The sequence below is a fragment of the Pezoporus wallicus genome, unplaced genomic scaffold (genome assembly GCF_028554395.1).
Source record: "Pezoporus wallicus isolate ANWC-B61680 ecotype Strahan unplaced genomic scaffold, APGP_CSIRO_Pwel_v1 contig_5104, whole genome shotgun sequence".
Taxonomy (NCBI): domain Eukaryota; kingdom Metazoa; phylum Chordata; class Aves; order Psittaciformes; family Psittacidae; genus Pezoporus; species Pezoporus wallicus.
This window is the reverse complement of record NW_026637335.1, coordinates 1-22,479: the sequence shown is the minus strand read 5'-3', so window position 1 is coordinate 22,479 and position 22,479 is coordinate 1. Positions and strand designations below refer to the sequence as shown.

The 22,479-nt window shown below is 46.1% G+C and overlaps 1 protein-coding gene across 1 annotated transcript; it reads right to left on the bottom strand.

The window, feature by feature from the left end:
* Positions 1 to 2,283: 2,283 nt before the first annotated feature.
* Positions 2,284 to 22,474, bottom strand: LOC130596790 (insulin receptor substrate 2-B-like; the record flags this gene model as incomplete). The annotated part of the gene is made up of 2 exons (XM_057404740.1): positions 2,284 to 2,651; positions 19,054 to 22,474. Coding segments are annotated over 2 exons (3,426 nt in total), but the record flags the coding sequence as incomplete, so codon positions are not given.
* Between the last annotated feature and the right edge of the window lie 5 nt (positions 22,475 to 22,479).

Genomic DNA, 22,479 nt, shown 5'->3' with positions numbered 1-22,479 from the left:
GCACCGTGACTGTGTCAAACTGGGTGTTGCGCTCTGTGTTACCTTTTACACCAAGCATAAAGGCAGAGAAAACCGGACAGGCTGTGACTCACCCCTGACATGCACTAAAAGCTGCTCCAGATCCTCCAGGACACAGAGTGACAAAGCCACTTGGAGAAGGAACCGGCACGCACAGCAGGAAATGCTCTTTGGGCGCACACACACACACACACACACACATCCACCCAGGTCAGTTAGAAACAAAACACAGACACGGAGCTACATGAACACGTATTTACTGCAAGTAGCTCTATGGAAAGCCAAGTCAGATAAATATAAACACTATACAGAGCTTCAAGCCAGTCTCCCAGAACCGCCAACGCGATGTGTTTTACAAAGAAACCAACGGAACGCTATTTACAATGGAAGACAAAGCCAGATCGATCAGCTCGACTCTCAAACAGATCTGTGAAGCAGAAATAGCAAGTATAATGAACAGTTTCAACCATATATGTTTTTAGTTTGTACAGACAAGAACTGTCCAATATCAAATTAAATTTACAGGACAAACATTGTTCTATCATTGGTATTCCTGTACTATACAGCAGCATAAACGGGTAGCTGGAAGGTAGTATAGAGAGTGATATGTTTTACATCATCCAAAAATGTTCTTCCAGCACAATACTGAATAAATTAGTTGCTGTAAACTAAGAGATTCAAAAAGATTGCATATTTATTATGCCGTACCTATTAGTATTTGTACCACTACACTTGAGGTTACCCATTTACTTATTTATTCAGCATTTATTAAATCAGTGCTGTATATTGTACAATGGCAGCCTCAGGGATCTAATCTGAAATAAGTATGTAACAAATGTCTTCAAAACGACCTCTTCCTTTCACATTAAGTGTTTAGAACGATCTCCATCCAAATTTTGATTTCTTAGAAAAGATGTAAAGCTTTCTGAGAAGCTCTGTATGTATTGCAGTATTAATTTAAGAGACCAAACAGAAGCTCTATGGCGAGACAGTAACATGGTCTGTAAGAGTGGTCTTATTTTCAATTCATGTTTAGCAGCAACAAGTATCTGTACCAAGTGAAACTCCTCTTCCAGAATCCAAAAGGGGACTGTGCTTTCAAACCCTGTAGCAACAGTTTTGCTTGTCACTAGATACTGTGTAAACTGATTGCTACCATGTTTCCCAAACAACAGCCTTTGTATTTTAATGACGTGTACACTTCAATACTACTCAAAAATAGATTTGGGTACCCACCACCGAGCAATCCAAGCCGACAGTGCCCGATTGGTTGTGCGAACTGTCCGAGCAACCTTAAGGTTGTACGTTGGAGGTGAGGCAGTTGTACAATATACACCGAGGAGGATTCACCAGCTGTGTGGTGCAGAACAGCACGAGGATTCACGTACCACTTCCAAACCCTTCACCAATCATCAGTGGTTTTCATCACACACCGCACGTACCAACACCTCGTGTCACACTCTATAGCAGTGCTCAAAACTCATTTCATCCCCCCCCCCCCAAAACAAATCAGTACAAGAGTGAAGCACTTAAATTGTAGAGCAATCAGGGCTTACTTCACATGGTCATCGCTCACCTTTGTGCGAGTGGGACACAACAGCTGATGAGCCCACCTTTCCCTCCCCCCCACCATTATGCCAGGAAGAACAGAAATCGTCCCAGATTTAAGATGGGACTTTGCTTGAAAATAAGATCAATCAGGGTGGTTCTTCTTCAGAAAGCTACAGCTGAAAAGTATAAAGCAGGAGTCACAAACGCTGGGTCCAACCCTGCAGCTCCCCATTCGAATGCACCAACAGAAACCTCATTTTACACAATCGTATTTATAAACAAGCATCTCGAGGGTAAGAACAGAACAATTTACAAGACAACCAGCCCATTAATCCTACCTTGTACATACCAAGATTCTGAGCAAACAAAGAAAGTAACTCAGTTTAAGCTCTGACAGACATTTGAGTTAGAATACTCTAGCCTATGATCGAGAAATACCTCTTGTACCATAAAGCAAAACCTTAAATAAAGAGAGGGGAAAAAAAAAAGGCAGAAGAGGCCTTTCCAGACCCAATCAGTGCCTGGGGTCACCCCCAGCTGATGTGCACCTCTCCATCCATCCATCCATGCCTCCATGCACCCCTGCTTCTGCCCGGCCACCTGAAAAGATCCAGAACTGCCAAAAGATTCCTAAACAATACGTGTTTTAAGCTAACCACTTGTTAATGTACCGGAGGAGCAGCCCCCATGTTCAACAGACAACCAGAAACCAGCTTTGACTTCTCAGAATATAAATAAAAACAATTATTAACGGGAGAGGCAGGGGGAAGAAAGGGGCACACAGGGATCTCCTATTAGCATTCACGCTGCCTCCCAAATCGATATGACATGAAAGACCAAATTCCATCACCAAAGCACAGCTATGACAAAAAAAAATCTCAATTCAAATTAATTCAACTGTAGAGAGCTGATGTCTATGAAAAGAAATTAATTAAAAGGATGTGTGTCCATGTCCGTGCTGGTGGAAATGAAAGTAGCCGGCTGGAGCTGAGCTTTGCTTCCAAAAGCACCACACAGTTTCTGGAGTTACCAGCAGAAAAGTCTTCTCTTCCCACAATGGTTTCCATGGCAATGCAGTCAGTCTAGGAAGGAGGGGAAAAAATAAGTCAGTGACATTTGAATGCAAGTTATATTGGAAATAAAGTGTCTTCTAGTGAGGAGAATGCAGAGCGCTTATCCACTGCAGGAGTGCAGAGCACGGGTCCCTCAGAGAGCCCGGGGATGCTTCCAGATGGCAACAGGCTCGGGGATCCTGAAGCCAGCCCTGAGGAGCTGCTGCAGCCACAACCTGGCATGTGTATGCTCCATCCCTGGCAGTGTTCAAGGCCAGGTTGGACACAGGGGCTTGGAGCAAGCTGCTCTAGTGGAAGGGGTCCCTGCCCGTGGCAGGGGTTGGAGCTGGAAGAGCTTTGAGGTCCCTTCAAGCCAAACCAGTCTGGGATTCTGTGACCTGGTGGGAAGGACCAAAGCCTGCAGCCACCCATCACCATCTCACCGAGCCCTCGAGCCTCTGCCCACACAGAGCAGGGGTGATTCCTAAGCACTGGCGCAGGATGAACGCAAAGCCCTTCTGTTCACCCAGGTGAAATTAAGGCTGTGGCAAACGCTGCCATTGACAGCAGGTACAGAACTGCAATGCAAACACTGCCTGCAACGCCAGCTCCAAACAGGGAGCAGCAAGCCATGACAGCTGCGTGCCCCAGCCTCAACTTTTCAGGAAGAAGCTTAATTTAGTTATAACAAGAAACACCTCAGAGTACAGTTTCCTCTCGTTCAAGGTAGCCAACAGAAGCACACAGCAATGGCAGGCGGCCACCTTCACTGCTGTCAGCAAAACCAGTGGTTCAAGCTGACTGGAAAAGGCAAAACACAGAGTGCTTGGTAAAATGAGGGAGGGGGAAATACAATCTTGTCTTAGAGGAAAATACTGTTGGGTGATGAGACAGAAATGGACCCAGGGAAGAGGACCTTGAAGCAGAACAGCAGCTCTGCAGTTAACCATGCACGTGCCAAGGTGAGGGTGACTCAAAAGGTTCCCGACAGAATGAACTGATGCAGGGGATGTGAAGCTTCCTGCAGCCATGTGAGCACAGACTGAGGAGCACACAAGAAGCTGGGTTTCAGCTCACTACAAAGCCCCTTCTGCTCCGTAGAGAGCCACTGTGAACACAAACTTTAAGTGTGGAGCAGTACTATCAGCCAAATGACCAGGCTACACTGGCTCCCAGTCCTGATGGGACCACTTCCATCCCCTTGGCCAAGCCTGAGGGCACTGTTCTCTGCCCATCAGGTGGCTTTGGCCACCTTCTCTTCAAGGTTTGACCAAACAGAAGAGCAGGTTGCTCTCACTGAGAAACAACAGCTACATAAGAGATTCAATCTTCAGAAAGCAACACAGATTTATGTAGTCTACTTTTCCCCTCAAAGCCACGCAGCACAAGCTCTCTCAGTGCCCCTGAGGAGAACCGGAGAACGCTCCATCATAAAGCACAGCAATGGCAACATGGCCTGCTGGAATCAACAGAGGTATTTCAGAGCTTAACCCTGCCCGTGCTCTGCTGCAGGGTCACAAGGCACTCGGTTGAGCCTCACTGCTGAAGGAAGCACAGTGCTTTGCTGCCTCTACCCCAGGAACACGCTGCAGAACACCTACAGAACAAGCATTATAGGTAATAATGCAAACCTGTATGTTTACTTGCATAACCCATCATACAGTATGCACACACCAACTCCACCCTGAGCTGAAGAAGTGCTGGTTTCCGTCCAGCTAAAAATACCAGCCCTTCACAAGAGAAAAGAAAGGAAAGAAAAAAGCCAGGAGCAAAAAGAACAAAGCTGAGCTGAGCTCCGTGCCCCTGGGACTGCCCCAGCGCCGGGCAAAGCCTGCCCATTGCTCCAGAGACAGGGAAGCAGAGACCGTGGTGGAGCTGGACATGGTGCAGAAGCACAGAGGGCTCCTTCCACTCGAGGGGAAACTCCCTTTCATCCCCACTCAGCCCACACCAGGAGCCGGGCTGCCGAGTTTCATCTTTCAAATCCACAGTGATTTCATAAACGGCACTAACTTGGGTTTCCACAATTCAGGGAGGCGGCAGCCAAAACACACCCGCGAGCCGAGGATCTCCGTTTGTATTATTTCACAGGCATCACAAGATCACCACAAAAAGCTCTTGCCTGGTGCGTGCAGAGCGTGATGTGGTTAGGGATGGCTTTGCTTTCACAAAGGCCAAGAGAAGCTAGTATTTTTGAAACAGCTTTCCTCTTTAGAAAAAGGACCAAAGGATGGAAATAGGCACCAGAGCCGGCAGTGAATCACACCTCAACCGTGCACGCACGTCAGGCATCACAGCAGTTAAAGCTTCTACATTAAACTTATATTCAGGAAAAATTAACATTTACCAGCATCCCCCCACCCTCTCCTTGCTGTGGACCTGTAAGCTTACATGAAAGGAACTTCAAAACCTGTCTCTGCCTTTGTCAGGACATTTTTCCTCCACGCCTAACACACAAGGCACACCTGAAAGCCGTTTGACAAGTTATTCTAATCTCTCCGAGCACATCCCCAAAACGTTTTGAAGAGCAAAGGCCCAGTGGTTTGAACCAGACAACCCCAAGTGGCAGAACCCTAGACCTGAAACGTGAACACTTCAAAAGCTGGAAGCTTAATCAGAGTTATGTTCAAGATACTTGGAGGAGATGAGGAAGAGCTTAAGAGCAAAGACCTGCTTACCTCCTAAGCCTGATTCTGTGAACAAGCCTGGCCTAACTCCAAAGGCAGCACGATAACCAATTCCACAACAAGCTCAGCAGGTAACTCAAATCAGAGGCCAGACTAACACAGGAACCAGAAGAAACTATCCCCACCTAAGCCTCGCTACAACTGATAAAACCCATGGATGTCCTGCCTTAAACACAGCATTAAACCAGCATAAAGGCAAGCTCAGGGCCTTCCCGCAGCATCCCTCGTCCCAAAACTCTACTTGTTAAACATCATCTCAGTTTAGAATCATGGGACGCACACAAATTCCACTTCAGCGTGTTTCCTCTTCATTTTTAAGCCAAAACAGAATTGCGGGAAGTGTAAATAAACATAGGGGAGTTTCACATAAACTTTACCTGCAAGCTGGTAACAGTCTCATAAAGCCTCGAGTCTCTCAGAACTGGAGTTATTGGTTGTCACCACTTCCCTAATCCCCTTGTTAGAGCTGGAAATTTCAATCCTGCAGTCGGAGCGGTGCAGCTGGCTGATGCCCTGAGTCATCAGCTCTTTGCTGAAAGCATCAAGCATGTGTATGTATATATAGCTACGAAATTGACTTAAAAGATAGAAAAGGCAAAAAGGAACTCGTGAAACTTGACCACGTTAAGAAAAAACACTTCCCTCTGAAATCTAAGCCGAGACTGAGGTCTTGCGAGATCCTTCCCACAAGGCATCTGCAGCCAGCACCACTTGTACGAGTGCACTGAGGAGCCTGTTCCACCACTGAGCTCCAGGCACCAAAGAAATCCCATGTCACACCCAGGGGCACGCAGGGTCTCCAGCAGGGCCAGGGAAGTTTCTGTGGTCGCAGCCAGAAGCCCCAATACCGATACGTGACCGATGAAGCTGGATGAGCTCCCACTGATGGGGCTTCCCCCGCCACATCCTCCCAGACAGCAGAGCTGAGCTGAACCACCCGCTGGACTGGGTCTCCTAGGGCTCAGCTGCCTGCCAGGAGCGAGCAGGAACGTGGCTGACAGCAGAGCACTGCTTTTGTTTGGAGAGGCACCTGCAGCCAGCTCTGACCACACCACACATGCACCACAAGCAAAGTTAGTAGTCAAAGAGGTGTAAAATGGGTTTAACACAAGCAAGAACAAGGCCCATGTCTGTTGTGCTGTTGATACCCAGAGCTAATCTGTGGATTTCCACCTCTGCAGTTCCTCGCTGCAAGGAGGATCCTCCAGAAGTGACGTGGGTTTATTTAGCAAGGTTGCAAGAGTGCTCATGCGTTAAGCTCCTTGGTGGCTCCCGACAGTGCTCAAGTGGGGCTTGGAACAACCTGCTCTAGTGGAAGGTGTCCCTGCCTGTGGCACAGGGTTGGAACTTTAAGGGCCCTTCCAACCCAAACCAGTCTGGGATTCTATGATCTTCTGAGCAGAGAGCAGATGAGGACACAATGTGCACAAAGAAAACAACGCAGCTTCTGTGAAGCTGGATGATCTTATTTCAGTCTTCACAATGTAAGATTCATCACCAACATTTTTCTATGTTAATAGTACAAATATGAGGACTGCTGATCACCACCAAAAACCAGATCAGCATTTCATTACAGATACCACGTGTCTTTGGCTCAACACTGACTGAAGAGTAAAGGAACTGTCAGCAATGGGTGAAATAACTCTTGTAAAAGGAAAACCAATTGTGAGATACAAACTGGCTGGGAAGGGAGGGACAATGCCCACAGCACAGCCCAGCAGACCCTCAAAGCGTAAATGCCACCAAACAAAACCCAGTGGCCAGATGAGACGCAACAAGCCGGGAGATAACCTTCACTTGCAGCGTAAGCACACGGCTGTTCCTGGACTGTCACGAGCTCTTCCAAGAAAATCTGCTCAGTCTACCCAAAAAAACAACATCTGATCACTGATCATGACAGATAAGCAACAAAAACCTGAACCCAGAACCCCCCCCCACTGCTGGAGCAGCCTAGAAATGCACCCTACACTGAGCTTTTCCATGTATTCAAACTTCAGCTCCATTAACAGACACTGTACAAAAGTTTCAGCCTTTATTCAAAACCGAGCTCTGCTGCCTCAGAACACAGAAAACATAAATGTGTGTAGGAAGTGGCATTTAACACGGGAAACTGGTCCAGGAAGCATCCGGACATTTCCACAGATCACCTCTCAAAATACATTAAGGTCAGACAATTAAAACAACGTTCTCTTCGTTACACAATTGCATTTGAATTCCTCAGCAGAAGATGGGATCAGATTCTAAAGCTACACAGAGCTGCCAGAGCCCTTCGGAGGAACAATCACAGGAAAAGGATCGCAAAGGCAGAAGAGAAACCAAGAGGGCAAATATTTAAAATGGGATGGCAGTATGCACTGCTCCAAAACGTCTGGTTTCACATTAAGGAACACGCTGACAAAGTGCTCTGCAAGCTCTCTATGCTAAAATAACCTACAGCTTTATGGAAGTTGGGGCAGAGGATCAGATTAGTCTGAACTCACTGGGCTGCAACCCCAGTGCGTTCCATTGGAAAACACATCAGGTGAGAATATATCCAATTTACACTTCGTGCCCTGCATCTGAGTTAAGGTCATACAAGTCAGGTGGCTTTGAAGGAAAGCAAGAGTGTTTAAGACCGTTACAGACAAATCCCGATTCTCTCAAAGAAATCTGTACTAAACAGTATCTGTTTTTACAGGAAAGGCTTTTACTGACATAGTTCTGCAACTGATTCCTGAAAGGATAAAAGCTTTGCTTACACGAGATATTAATCTAAGATAATTAAATGATTAAAATCTCCACGTCAAAGACTAAGACGGCTTAATGCTTTCTGGAGAATGCTACTGAAGTTCTCCATTTCCTGAACTTCAGGTTAGGGGGAAATGGGAATTCATCTGACTTACACACATCAGAAGCAGGAGAACAGCCCCAGACTTTCTGGTGCACGTGGCCATGCAATGTTCCTGTTATGCAGGGAAGCACAAAATGCCTGCGCAACCTCAGACACGACATGTGCCTCCAAAAGCACCATGTCCCCACTACCAGGACAGGGCAGGACTACAAGGAGCTCCATTTCAGGCCTTACACATGGCATGCAGGTTGTGGAGAAAAAGGTCATTTGCCCAGATGAATTCTTCATGAATTAGTGATGGGTTTGGGGTTTTTTTTACCCCATATCTTACCAAATACATAGTTACTGTCCTGTATCATTGCTCTGTTTCTTTGAGGTCTTATTTTAAAGGCATAGCCTGCTAGAGGCAAGTGGTGTTATTTGAGGAAAGCAGAACTCCACATACTTCATTCAACAAGCTAAGCATGCTCAAAATTGAGCTGATAGATGTACTCTGTGCGTACGATTTTACTGACTTCCCACAAGCAAAACAAAGCAGCAACATTTGTTTTAAGAAAACCTGTTTCATGAAGCCCTCTTCACCGGATGAATTATTTAAACACCGTGACTGGTAATAACACATCCTTCCCAAAATGTATTCCTAAAATTGAGAAGGCAAAGTTACTCTCACAAATAATCTTTACCCACAACTGTTCATTCAAAACGTGGTTCTGCTGTTCTTAGTGCTGAGCAATTTCATGAGCTAAAAAACCTCTCCTTTGCTTCAAGATCATCTTTTATTCCCTCTGCAGAAACGCCTTATCTTTTGCAACAGTGGCTTCTTTCTCTGTTTTAATAAACAGTAGCGTTGTTTCTAGGAAGGCCTTACGCACACTCCCTCTTTTCATCTCTTACTGATACTGTTCCTAGAATTAGGAAACTTGCATGCAGCTTTGGCAGGGTCTTAATGCCAACTCAAATTGCACTGGACAGCTTGACAAGAAGGTGCTGAGAGGCTTGGGGATGGTTTTTAAGCTAAATTTCTATTACAATACAGCAAGACAATACTAAAAGAATCAACCTCTCTCTACTTAAAAATCACACAAAGTTTCGGATTTTCAAGTTGCAAAAGATTCTTCTTTTCTGAAAGCACCCTGAAGGCAAGTGTGCAGCATTCCACAAATGACCTCCTAAGCTGCAGAAAACATAGGTAAATCATAGCCAAAAAGGAGCTGGAATAACTGGAGAGTTTCAGAGCACTGCAATAAAACTCATGTACGGTGTGAAGCAGGCTGCTGGTGAGGAACAGCCGGGTAGCAAGGCCCCTTCAGCCTGCAGAGAAATATTTGGACATATCAGGAAATTAAAGAGAATATTCTCTCACAGGTCCCTGCTGTGTGCGGTGCAGGAAGCTGCTGACAGCACGCTGGTTACATGCACAGCAGAGGAGGATACAGCACCTACACCATCCTAAGTGCATGGAGAGACAAGATAGGGCTTGTTACCTCTTCAGTACACCACCGAGGGGCTGCCAAACAAAGCTGCTATGGAGCAGGGTCCAGAACGGACCCAGAGAGGACTGCGCAGCATGCCCTGCCTGACTGACCACAGGCTGCTGTGGATGCATGAGTTTACGCGGGATCAAAGAGAGACTGGAAAAGTACTTGGATTAAAGACCCATAAAGGATTATAAATCCGACAAATGACATCAGGCTCAGGAAATCCCCCAAGCTGAAGGAAAAGAAATAAGAAAATAAATCAGAGGCTGGGTGTATGTTTGTGGGAAAGTATTATACCTGCCCTGCTCTTCCTCTGCTGGGTGGCGTCTGCTTGCAGGCACAGGTCTTCCCTTGGAGCAAGCCAAGCTGTTCTTACGAACACAACTAAGAGACAGGCCAGTGTCACTCGTGGCTAATCAAACAGCTCCTCACCTTTCCTCATACTTCCTTTCTACATAAGGTTTTTCCTCCCTACAGGAAGTTTCACCTGTTCCAGTTCTTCCCAACCACTTCAGCCACTGTTGCTTGGAAGCATTCAGTGCTACCTTCTTTCACTTCTACTGCCATAAATGACTGTCAAAGGCAGAAACTTACTACATGGCCACATACTCAAGCAGTTACTCCCTCCTCAGCCCTACCTTCTGCCCAAGCATGCCTACACAAAAGAAGCCAAATAAAGCTTTGCCATCAGCCACCTTCTGCTACCACACACACAGCAGTGGCACACACCCATTTTTCACATTCTCTAATTATCAGATTAAGTCTGCATTACCATTAGGATACCCAAACCCCTGGCTTATGCAGGGAAGAAGAAAGGTTCAGGTTGCACTGCGTGTGTGGAGCGAGATCGTCTCAAATCACAGCACACGCACAAGAGCCAAGGATAGGGCCTTCAGGTTCCAGGAGCAGCTCAGGAGCTCCTAAGGACAGAGTTAAACTGCCCACACAGACCACTTGTAATCAACAGCGTGCACCTCTCGTTTGGCATTTCCTTGTGGAACACATCAACATTAATATTTCAATCGCTTATACCCTCAACAGTGAATCAAGCCTTGCTGCTGCCACCACTTCCAGACTCACTGCAACCACTACAGCGCCTGCCCAACCTGATCTACCCACACAGAAATAAATGGACTTTCTCCTGTCTCAGCCATCGTTTCACACTCCAGCTTCAGCAGGACACCACAGCAGTGATAAGTGGGTGCCATCCACACTTCCCTGTCTAGAGCCAGGCTGCAAATGCCACAACATGCTGGTTACAAATCCTAGAGGTGAATATACCTCTCAAGCCATGCTGCTGCCTCCTCCCCAGTGCTAGATTACCCAAAACTCAGAGACACCACCTAAAATAGCCCTTGCAACATCAAGAAGGAACCAGCAGTAGTGCCAAGGCAGCTCCATCACCCCAGCTGCTTCTGGATCAAGTCTCATAAAGAAGAGAGGATGCAGGTCCATGTGACACTAACAGCCTGGGGATGCTGCACTGTGGTCCAGCACACGTTCCTGCACCCTGCTTGCACCAAATCCACCAGTCACATGGCTGCAGGAAAACTGACTTACAGAAAGGAAAAAGAAAACAAAAAATGAGAAAAGAGAAAAATCACATTCCACGTCTAAAAGGGAGAAGTAAACACTAGGACATGCTCCTAACTCGGAGATACATGTTGGCCCACATTCCTCTTACTAAGATTAATATCCTGGCCGGTGTTCTGACATTTACCTCATCCTTTTCAAGTCACTTAAACCATTACAACCACTGTATTTATAGCTCGCTACCTTCCATCACTCCCTGCTGTGTGCATACCCTTCCAAGTGCCTCCACCAGCTTCCTCTCTCCCAACCACTTTTATCTCTTCCAGGCTGGCTCTTATCTTCACTCTGCCAATGGCAGCAGCCTTGATCTCTATCTCACTCTCCACCCCAGCACATTAAGTTTCATCCATCTCCTTAGCTTCATCTTTTAAATTGCAAGCTCCTAAGGACAGGGACCAACACATTTACATTTGTGGCATGGTACAGGGACCTCCATCTTGCCTACCTGCTCAGGTTCTGCAGCGAGGAGAGATCATGTCTGGAGCAACAAGCTTTCATTAACAGACTCACTGTCATAATACCACCTGAATGAGCTCAAGATCAGATCTGTTCATTTTTTCCCTCATTTCTAACTGATTTCCTGTTCACCACAATCTGCCATTTAAAAACATCTTGTTCTAAAAGCAAACAAACAAAAAAACCCACCTACCCCACCCCAAAAAACCCACCATGGAGTTAAATACAGGTGGCAAGCACCTCCCAAGGTGTCACAGGGACAAAAAGCAAATATTCGGGAAGTCTGAACTCAGCTGTGGATATTCCTACTGCAAACTCAAACAGCTTACAAAGTTTTCTAACAGCCTAACTTAAAATACAAAAAAAAACCCACCCAAACATCCATATAGCAAAGAGTTCCTTTTTGCCCCTTAAGCCATATTGGTTCAGACTTCAGAAACTTCATTGGTTTAGACTTACAGAGTTTAAAACACGTTCCTTCATCTGTACTGATGGATGTTTTACCTGCATCCACCTTGTGCTGAAGAATGCCCTCGGCCAACCCACCTGCAACCAGCCTCCAGGACCCAGACCAGAAAAGCAAAGGCTGCACCATCTGCTGGTTTGTCTTGGCCAGTTTGGCCCAATTGTCAACAAGGTGCCACAAAAGACACCGAAACACTAATGCCTGTTGATAGCTAAACCGGTTTCACACAAGTAAGGTATCACACGGTTCACATTAATACCTTCTCTAGGTTTGGTATGCAATAGGCTCTCATTTATCTAACCATGCATCTGCTTCAAGGTCACGCGTAACTCCCCAGACTCCTGGAAGGCCAAGAGATCTGTGCGAAAGCAGCACCAGTTCCCCAGAAAAACAGTTCAGGCTCAGGCTATCCAGCATCACAAAAAGTCATCCTGCAAATTCAGCTGTTCAGCAAGAGCCACAAACAATAAAGCAAGCGGGCTTGGCATGAGCATAGAACAGAATCGCACTATTCCCTCTGGAAGGGGGATATCATTCATTAGTGGCTCTCTAAATTCAGAAGCAAATTTTACCAGGTTACTTGCACACTCCTTGGTATCATTTCCCATGATTTTCAGAAACAGAAAGAAACATTTTGATATCTTCAGTCATTCCACAAAATCCTGTTCTACTGAAAGGAAAACCTTACTCCAAGTCGGTAGCAAATTTATGAGCCTTTCATATCCTAGCAAAAAGAAAACGCTTCTTACCTATTTTATGCCCTAAATAATAATGCAGTTTGATGTTTAAGTTCATAATATACACAGGCTACACAGTGAACACAAGCACTGTTCACCTTTCAGCAGTAATTTTAAAGTTTTTCATTTTCTTGAGTCACATTAAATTGTATCATCCACCAACCCTGGAATCACAGCCAAATCTTAACTACATTAATTTCAGTGTAAGCCATCTCTTTCAGAAACCCTTTCATCTCAGAAGAATAAAAAGGATTAGACCTTACACTTAACTCACACATCACTGGCACACAACATACATATATACACACACACAAGCAGTCTGAATTGTTAGCATTCGACCACATAGCTAAATTAATAGGAAAGTCATGTTTTGAAGTTAAGCAGCCTTTGCCCCTTGAGATACAGCTCAGGACTAGACCAGGGCAGAAAATCCTTGCTAGCAGCCTACTACACTGCTGCTCTTGGGGTAATGCTACACCTGAAGCAAAACCTCCGCAAATCCAAACACTTATACGTTCAAGATCATTTAGGTAAGATACTCAGCAACACCTCTGAGATGCCTTTGATGAGTCAGGCTAATTTACCTTTGTCTTCCCTCTGCCCTCAAGTATGTCACAAATCCCTATTGATCAAGGTTCTCAACTAAATCCTAACCGTCCCTAAGCCGAGTGACCTTTACCGAGATGCAGGCCTTGATTAAAACCAGAACATGCTTTTTCCTGCTCTCCTAGTCATTGCTTTAACCTGTAAGACAATAGTGCAACTTGATCATTGCACTGCTGTTAACATGCAAATGCTAAACGTGAAAAGAAGTCAAAGAGCAAATCTGCAGGGTGGGCCATGGGACAGCTCTCCAGCCAAGTCAGTACATACCACTGAAGGATGTGGCATAAGATAATGCTACATTTTTAGGACAAAGCAGTGGTAATAATACATCCCCAGGCTCCACAAAAGCAGACTTGCTCACCTGCCTTTCAGTTTTATCACTCCATTTTCCTTTAAGTGAGGAACACCACATCTGATCACAACAGTACTTAAAATTGTAGAGTTTGTTTCCTGCTTCTGCTCAGAAAAACAAACTCGTTAGCACAATCAACATACTGGACACCATTCAGCATGGTTTTGGGAGCACCACAGACCCACAGAGAGTGCACACAAACACACACCAAGGTACAACACAGTACTATAAGCTCTTTTTAGTGCCATCCAAAACCTCACGGTATACCCCCCCCCCCCACCCCAGCAATCAGTATGAAGAAAACTTTATTAAAGATCCTTTCATTAAAAAAAAAAGAGCATATGCAGAGGGGAAAAAAACCAAACCCAAACTCTGCCTACTGCTAACATGCCACTGGACATACAAAAAACCCCAAAGAAATACCTAGCGACAAACCACCCCAGTAATCCCAGCCTGAAATACAGGCACTGGAAAGACCAAGTAGGAGCTGCAAACCTCCTGCCTCTTGCTACTCCAACCACCCACCCCTGGCGATGGGGAACAAGGGGCCCTCAGACGCTGGGGGAGGAAGGGAAGCTGTGAATGAAGTTTTAGAGGGAAAACTAAAAGGGTAATAATGCATTTAAGATTTCACCAAAAGACTTTCAAAAAGGCAGCAGTATGAACCGGCACCAGGTGACTCCCAGAGCTCCATGCGCCCAGCCAGCAGCCATGCTTTAACCTACAGAACAGCTACGAGCAGAAAGGTTTAGACTTCCAAAAAAGACATGTGTCACCATCAGCTGCAGCCATGGGTTTGAAGTCTGGGAAGCTGATTCCCAGAAGCATTTCAACACTGACTACAAGCGTGTTCTCTCAACGGCAGGGGAACATTCTTGTCCCAGCTTTTCTCACCCAAGCACAAGTCAAACCCAACCGATTCCTGGTCAAATATGTCAGAATTAGCTCACTCCCACGCCACACGACAAAAAGCTGTTCTGCCTTCAGCAGCTCCCATACTACTCCAGAAAGTTACCTTGGGTATTTTTAAGCATAGCTGTAAGTCACTCAAGACTGTTCAAGCGGCATCTGTTACAGCAAGATTCAAATGGCTTGGGATCTGTGTGTTGTGTTAAAGAATTATTACCCCAGCATTCCTTCAAAGATGCAGGACACACGGGCGCTCGGATGTGCTCCAGCAGGGTTCTTCAAGTTATTTTTAAATGGGCCCAGGCCTTAACTATTCTGCCAATACAAAAGAGCCTCAGTTTGAAGCAAACTTTGAAAAACCACTAGTCTGAAACCCAAAAGGGGCAGTTATTTGCCTGGTATCCCACGAACTGTAATTTACTATATTAGTAATAGCTAAAACTTCCAGCTTCTGAATTTCTCAAAGTATACATTGTCCATTATATTCTTCAATGATTTTGCATTTGAAACATGCAAGTTACCAACTGGACAATTTGGAACACAAGTTTTGCTTTACAGCTCTTCTTGTTTTCCATCCCCTCAGCTCCCCAAAGCGAACACAGCACTCGTGCCAAGTGTAGCACAGAAGGAGATTAAAGAAGTGAGGAACATTTAAATTATAATCCCACACTTTAGAGACCTTCTGAAATAATATCTTAGCATGGTGTTAGAGTATCAGGTAGAGATAAGATTAAAGAGTGGGTGTAAAATAGGTGGCCCGACATTAAGCTGAACATTGTATTTACTCTGAACAGTGTGTTTTGTTTTTGGAGTGCAGGGTATCTTTGCAGGTTGAATGTTTCTAATTAAGACTGAAAAAACCTGCATTATACAGGACCCATTATGCAGTTTATTGCCATCCCATTCTCATTATCCTCCCCAGTTTCTACAAGGTCCAATAACAAGGTATACATTAGCTAAGCCCTGTTTGAAGTAGCTTTAGTGTTCTGTACTCCTAGCACAAAATTTCATGACTCAGATTTGTGTAATCAAAACTGCAAACCGCTTGCTTCAATATTGTGAAACAATTTTGTGATGAAACTGTTTTGCTAATGACCTCCTTCAACTTCAAACACTAAAAATCAGAACCTTATATGCTTTTTATCATCATCATTATCAACATTAACCCTCAGCTCAATTCTGCCTAAACCTGAAATAAAAGTTTAATAACAAGACAGCCCTGTTTACCATTTCACATTAGTGCCCTCCCACTCCCCCATCCATGTCACAAATGGAGAAAGGAAAAACAAAAAGTTTGATTCACATCAGTGAACCTGAACCGAGAGGAGTCTGGGAATTACAATGTGGGGGCAGCGATGCATTGGAAATCACGCTACCCCCCTCAGCAGCCAGAACACAGCTGAGTCACAGAGCACAATATCCCATTTAAGCAAACGAAAACAAAACAAAAAAGCAAACAACATGGAGCTGGGAAGTGTTTTCCTTCCAGCAAAACTGTAGTTAAGGGGGAAAGACAGAAAGTTCTCTACCTGAAAGAATTCAGTAGCTATAGGATAGCTCCTTTCTAGGAAGGAAAGGGTAAAGGCATCTGCTAAACATATTCCTTAAGACTGATTTTAACCACAGAGGATTTTTCAGGCAAAAGGACTGAAAGAGTGGGATGCAGAGGGGAAGAAAAGACAGCACTCGGTTCCCCTAAGTCTTCCAAAGTATTAAAACCATCAGTTACACACAGGCACACTACAGCTCTTCAGGGTATAAGAGGTTTAAGAGCAAAGCTTCATTTCCACTATTTAAAATGGAACATGAAAGTGCTTTTCTGTACTACAGAAAAAATTTAAATATTAAAAGCTTTATTGAAGCAGAAATTGTTAAGCTCTTTCAGGAATAGAGACTTCTACAATCATACTTGCTATAGCTTAGAGACGCGATTTACCATGTGAATGAAAATGGTACCTTTATCATCCAGAATTTTAAGTCATTACTAAGGAACAGATATACACCACCAATTTCCAATGCTGTATTCAAGTCTGGCGAGCTACTTTTAGCCTTGGACTATTCCAAAATCTGCTTGTCCCTCCAGAAGCCACCTACAAGTGAACACCCCCCCTGCTCTCCTACCATATACCAGAAATATTTTATTTAAAGCTGCTAGGCCTTGTTTGGGAGCAGTGATTTTTAATTTTGTTTCTCTTTTTAGGACTCGAAAGCAACCACCAACCTAAACTCTTACTATTTTCATGCTTAATTTCTTGCCAAAGCCCATGTTTTTCTGCACAGTTTCTTTCACTTCATGTTTCGTTTCCAGAAAACTTTACATCACAGTGAAAAACAGCAAGTCCCTTACCCCTCTGCAACTTGTAAAAGACAAGGGGGGAAAAAACCCCAAGCACAGGGCTGTAAGTATTTTGCTGTAGCAGTAGTAAGCAAAATGTTCACTAGAAATACAATTTATAAACCCATTCTCTCTTGAAAAATACTTTCAAGTGTAATATTTACAGTACAGCTGAAAGGAAATAACCTCTGGGGTTTTCCCCCCGCCCCTCTCCGTTTAGTAAGTTTTACTTTACAACACAGATTGTAGTCATGAGGGGAATAAGATCAAGCAGGAATTCTGGTGTCTTTGGGGGTGCTTAAAGAAATAATCACAAACCAGCTACAGCAACCAGAGTGCCTTTGACTTAGCAGACAAACCTCTGAGGTGCTGAAAGACTAACTTTGGAAGAAAACACTTCTTGGACTGGCAGTTTTCAACGTCTTCTAAATTTGATTCCAACCAACAAAGCAAAGCAGAGGAAAAAAACCACTGAGGCAAACCACACATTTCTGAGCAGCCCCAAGCAGTGCTGCCAGACTTCAAATGGCATGCGAGCTGAGTCAGGCTTATACCTTCCACTATTAAAGGCTACACAATTTTAAGCTCCTGCAATACCTTCTGCCTTTAGACACTGAGTTTTAAAGTGAAACTAGGAAAAAAAGTCATTTTGGTGTTTAAGACTGTAGTTAAGAATGAAGAAGCCAGCAGTAGCTGGCCCCTTTACTGCCTTCCCTGTTGACAGAGAAGTAGACAAGTATCAATGCCCAACAGCGATTAAATATTTCCTCTTAGTACTCATCAATTATTGACTACGCATACATTTGCACAGAAAGGAAAACAGCATTTCCAACACACACAGCTTTCTATCCGGGAGGGTGCTTTACTGTAAGGAGTTCAGTGGGTCACTAACACCAGAAGGAGGATTATGCTTCCCAAGTTACAGGGCAATGCAGTGCTTGCACAAACACTGCCGTGCAGGCGGTGGACACACAGAGTACCACTAACAGCTAATTACTGGTTTTTGCTCCCACCATGACAGCTTATCATACTGGGTGTCCCTCCTCCTCCCATCATCTTTTCCCTACCCCCAACACCCTGATTTTTTATGCACACCTCCAACAGCACTGCCTTAAACCGGGTCAGAGCACTGATCACTTGAAAGCTAACAGCTTCCCTCTAAAGGTTCAGACCTGGAACACACTGCTCGGAGCCTGATCTGATCACAGGCATTCCTCACCTGCTATGCAAAAGGCAGATCCCTCTGCAGAGCAGGGAAGGGCTATGGCTCAGCTACTTGGATATTACTAACTGGTGAAGGTAGAGGGCACAGGCTGCAGGAGCCCCCCACCACCCCAGCCAGCCAGGGGGAGATGGCTTCTCCAGAGGATACAGGGGTACTTTGGAGACCAGAGCTCAAAGGAGCACACTTCAAGGGGAAAATAATCAAGGTCTGCTTGCGTATGACTAAACTCCATCAGTGTGGGCAGACCTGCACACAAAACACTCTAAACCATGCATTTCACCTACATGTATGAAAAGAACAGAACTAAGCCCTGAATTTTGATGTCTACGCCTAATGCAGCATTTTCAGCTTTCCCCACCCATGACACAAATCACAAAATACCAAGTTCACCAAAAAAAGTGAAGTCAGTTGTAAGAAGGGAAGAGGAGAAAAGCAAAAGCAAAGGGAAAAAAAGAGCTACCATAACCTCGGGACAAGGATACACAGTATGAAATATGATTAACAGTTACACTAGCAAAATTCTTTTATAAAAAAACAAGGCTGATGGCATTCTGGTAACAGCTCTAACTGCCTAGAAAAGTCACATGCATCCTTTAGGCCAAGGACCAGGTCCCCTTCCATAGTGGCTCAGTGGGTAGAATGCTGTACTAGAATGATACAGAAGATTGTAAGAAACATTTACCTTGCTCTTAATACCACATTTTAGCACTCCTACAGTTAAGCAAGCAAGAAAGGGAAGTGGTTTTAAAGTTACCAACCTTTTCTCGCAGCGTTACACTTGAGTCCATCGGATCTGCTGAAGTCTATGCTTACGTAAGCTCCACTGTCCAAACCTGAAGTACCATTTTGGAGGTGGCAAGTTGGCGCTGTAGTACTCGCCTCACAGCTTATAGGATCATCGCGTAAATTCAGAGCGATGTAGTTTAAGCCATTCTGAAATCCAGTTGAGGTGTCCCTGGACATTTTGCTTTCCTGACCATCAGAAATGTTTTCATCCGGTTTTAACCAAACATTATCAAATGAGGCAGAGCTGTGTCTTTTGCTACTATCAGTAAAGAATGAGGAGGAAGTTGTCACAGTCCCAGCAGAAGAGAATGTTTCAGAACTGTGCCTCCTCCTGCCTTGAGGATCGGCTCGAATCACTTTCGGTCCCATTGGAGGTTCAGAGCTAGGAACAGGGAAGCTACTGCTACCAGCATATCGATCGACAATGCAGAGTCTGTTAACTATGGAAGAAGGGCTGTCAATCTTTACACCGGTGTCAGATTCGGCAGCGAATGGTCGAGGTGGTGTTGCTGCCATGTTGAATGTCATCTCCGTGTAGTCATCAGTCCTGTTACTGGCGGTGCTCACACAAGCAGTACCGAACGAGAGCCTGGCATAATCAGGATTCGGCTGGTTTCTAGGAATACTGGAACTTGCATAAATTGAAATATCTGTTAGAGAGTTGGACAGTTCCTTCGCCACTTTCGGTGACTGTACATCCAAGTCAACGCTCATATAATCAGAAAGCGGGGACTGCCTGTGGTCACTGCTTGAGCCTAGAGATGATGGGGATCCTTCTGCAGATAAGGAATACGGAGTATTACTCGCCTTTTCATTAAAATCGATATTTATGTATTCACCAGGACTCGCTGGCTCAGGTGGAACTGTACGATCATACATTCTGGGGATAGTGTTACTCCCTCTTGTACCCAGCGGGAGCCGTGTGGGCCTGGTAGCCCTATTTTGCACAAGTCCTTCATCTGAACCTTTCACCACCGGCAGTTTAGAGATGCCATTAGCCAGAGCCTCACTGCTGACCCCTTTTACATTTTCTGGTCCACCATACAAGAGTTTTCCAGGTGAAGACATTGGAACATACTCACTGTGGTCACCGTTCTGTCCTGATAATGCCTTAAAACTTCGGGGCAAAGAAAAATATGAACTAAAACCTTTGGGAACGGAAGCGGTGTGAATATAATTCGAATCACTGGGGTGCTTTGGAGCTGAGTTACCAGGAGACATATCCATATACTCATTGTTGGCAATTTTCTCATTACTTCCTTTAGAAACAAATCCAGTTAAAGGACTGCGTACAGGTGAGGAGCTGGCCTTCGGAAACATCATCATGTATCCTCTGGAGTCAACCTGAGACGGTGACCACGAATTGTTAATCTGTTTTGGAACAGACATACTTTTAGGAGTCATTGGCAAGTAATCACTGTTGCTGGATAGAGAAGATGCAACTCCTGGCATCATGGGCATGTACCCATCATCCCTGGCTTTACTCCTACTTTGGTTACATATGGAATCGAGGTTTGCATCACTGTACTCCAACTCATGGTTATCTTTCAATTTCGGGGTTTCAGAGTAAAGCAATCGTCCATGATTTCCTGCAGAGTCTTCATCTAACAAAGCTGTTTGCGTTGTCTTCTGCTGCACTGCTACAGAAGTTGGTTTTGTTAGAGAGTAAGTTCTTTTCCTGAAACACTTTTCAGCCTCCATATAATCATCTCTTGAGCTATCATCTACCTGTTGCTTACTCATGGACATGTACTCACTCAGGCAGTTCTCCTCTCTGATAGGTGGCGTGTTTCCCAGGGAATCCGGTGTATTACTCCGGACCCGGAAGTACCTGAAGTCTCCAGGGCTGGAGCCATATTCATCAGAAGAAATAAATCCCCCATCGCTCGGGGAACCGCAAACAGAGGAGCTAGAAGGCCTGGTCAGCATGTCCGAAGCAGAGCCATGGCCACTACTGGAAGAAACACTGATGGGACTTGTAGTGGAGGGAAAGTGAGACACAGGCAGTGAAGCAGACCTGGTGTGGTAAGACGAGCTGAAAGCAGCTCTCACGTACCTTCCGCTCCCCTCTTGCCGGCCCAAATTCATCCTCGCAGTATTGAGGTGGATCAGACTCCCAGTCACTGACCTGAAAGGTCTGGTCATGGTTCCTTCTCCTTCGCTGGATGTTCTGAAGCGATACGAGTTGCTGCTTTTGGTGGTAGGAGGAGTCCCTCCAGCAACGCTCTCAGTTCTAGACCTCCTCTGCAAGCCTGTCTGGCTGGGGGGCAGGTTGCCCAGGTGCCTCCTGGTGGTGATGAAGGAGATGGGATTCGTACCACTACCACCACCAGAAGACTGGCTTTTGCTTCGGGGCCTGAACTCTGCAAAGGCCTTTAGAGCTTTCATGGTGTCCAGAAAAGTCTCGTGCATATTCTGGGCAACCACCGAATCATCCACTTGCATCCAGAGCTCTCCAGGCCCAATAGAGGCAGACCTGCCCACTTCGATGAAAAAGAAGTTCTCCGAGTGTCCGCAGCGGCGAATATTCATTAGCTGCAGGTGGACAGAGGGCACCTCCGAGTTCAGCTTGACGAGGTGGATGGCCTTGCTGGAGAGGCACAACCTATACACTCCAGTCAGGTTTTTTGTCTGTCCCAACCCTTTGGGCTTAACGTTGACCTGCCACACCTCCTTGAAGACGGTGCCAGGCCTCAGGGCTGCCCCGTAGTGCTCATCATCCTCATCCACCTGCTGGTCGGCGTGGTCTTCCTGCTCCAGGAAGCCCCTCTTGCTCTGGCTCATGAGCTCGCTGATCGCCTGGTACCAGGCCTCCTGCTCTGCCTCATTCTCTGCCAGCATAGCGAAGTACTCATCCTTGGTGTACAAGGCGATGATGTGCTTGTGCTTGGCATCGGCCCGCCGGCTGACGGTGAAGCACTGGTAGAGGGGGATGACCCGCTTGGGCGGGGGACAGCACAGGGAGCCCGCCCCGCCGGACCCCGCCGCCCGCAGGCTGCTCTTGAACTTCTTCTCGCTGTCGTAGTACTCGAGCCGGGCGGGGGCCAGGTGGCTCTCGGCGCGCAGGACGAAGTACCGCTTGTGCCCGTGCTTCTGCTTCCGCAGGTAGCCGCACTTCCTCACGTCCTCGCCGGCGGCGGGCGGGGGAGGGCCGCGGCCCGCCGGGGGGGGCTGCCCGCCGCGGCCCGCCGCCGGAACGTTGCGGCCCGCCACGGGGGCGGCCTCCGGCGCCAGGCAGAGCGAGGCGCTGGGCGAGCGCCGCAGCAGCAGCAGCAGGTTGTGGGGCTGAGGGGACGGGCAGCGCCCGCCCTCGCCCGCCGCCGGTTCCCCCTCGCCCGCCGCCGAGCCGAACACGCCGGGCGCCTGCTGAGGCACGGCCCCGCCTCCCGTGTGGCGGG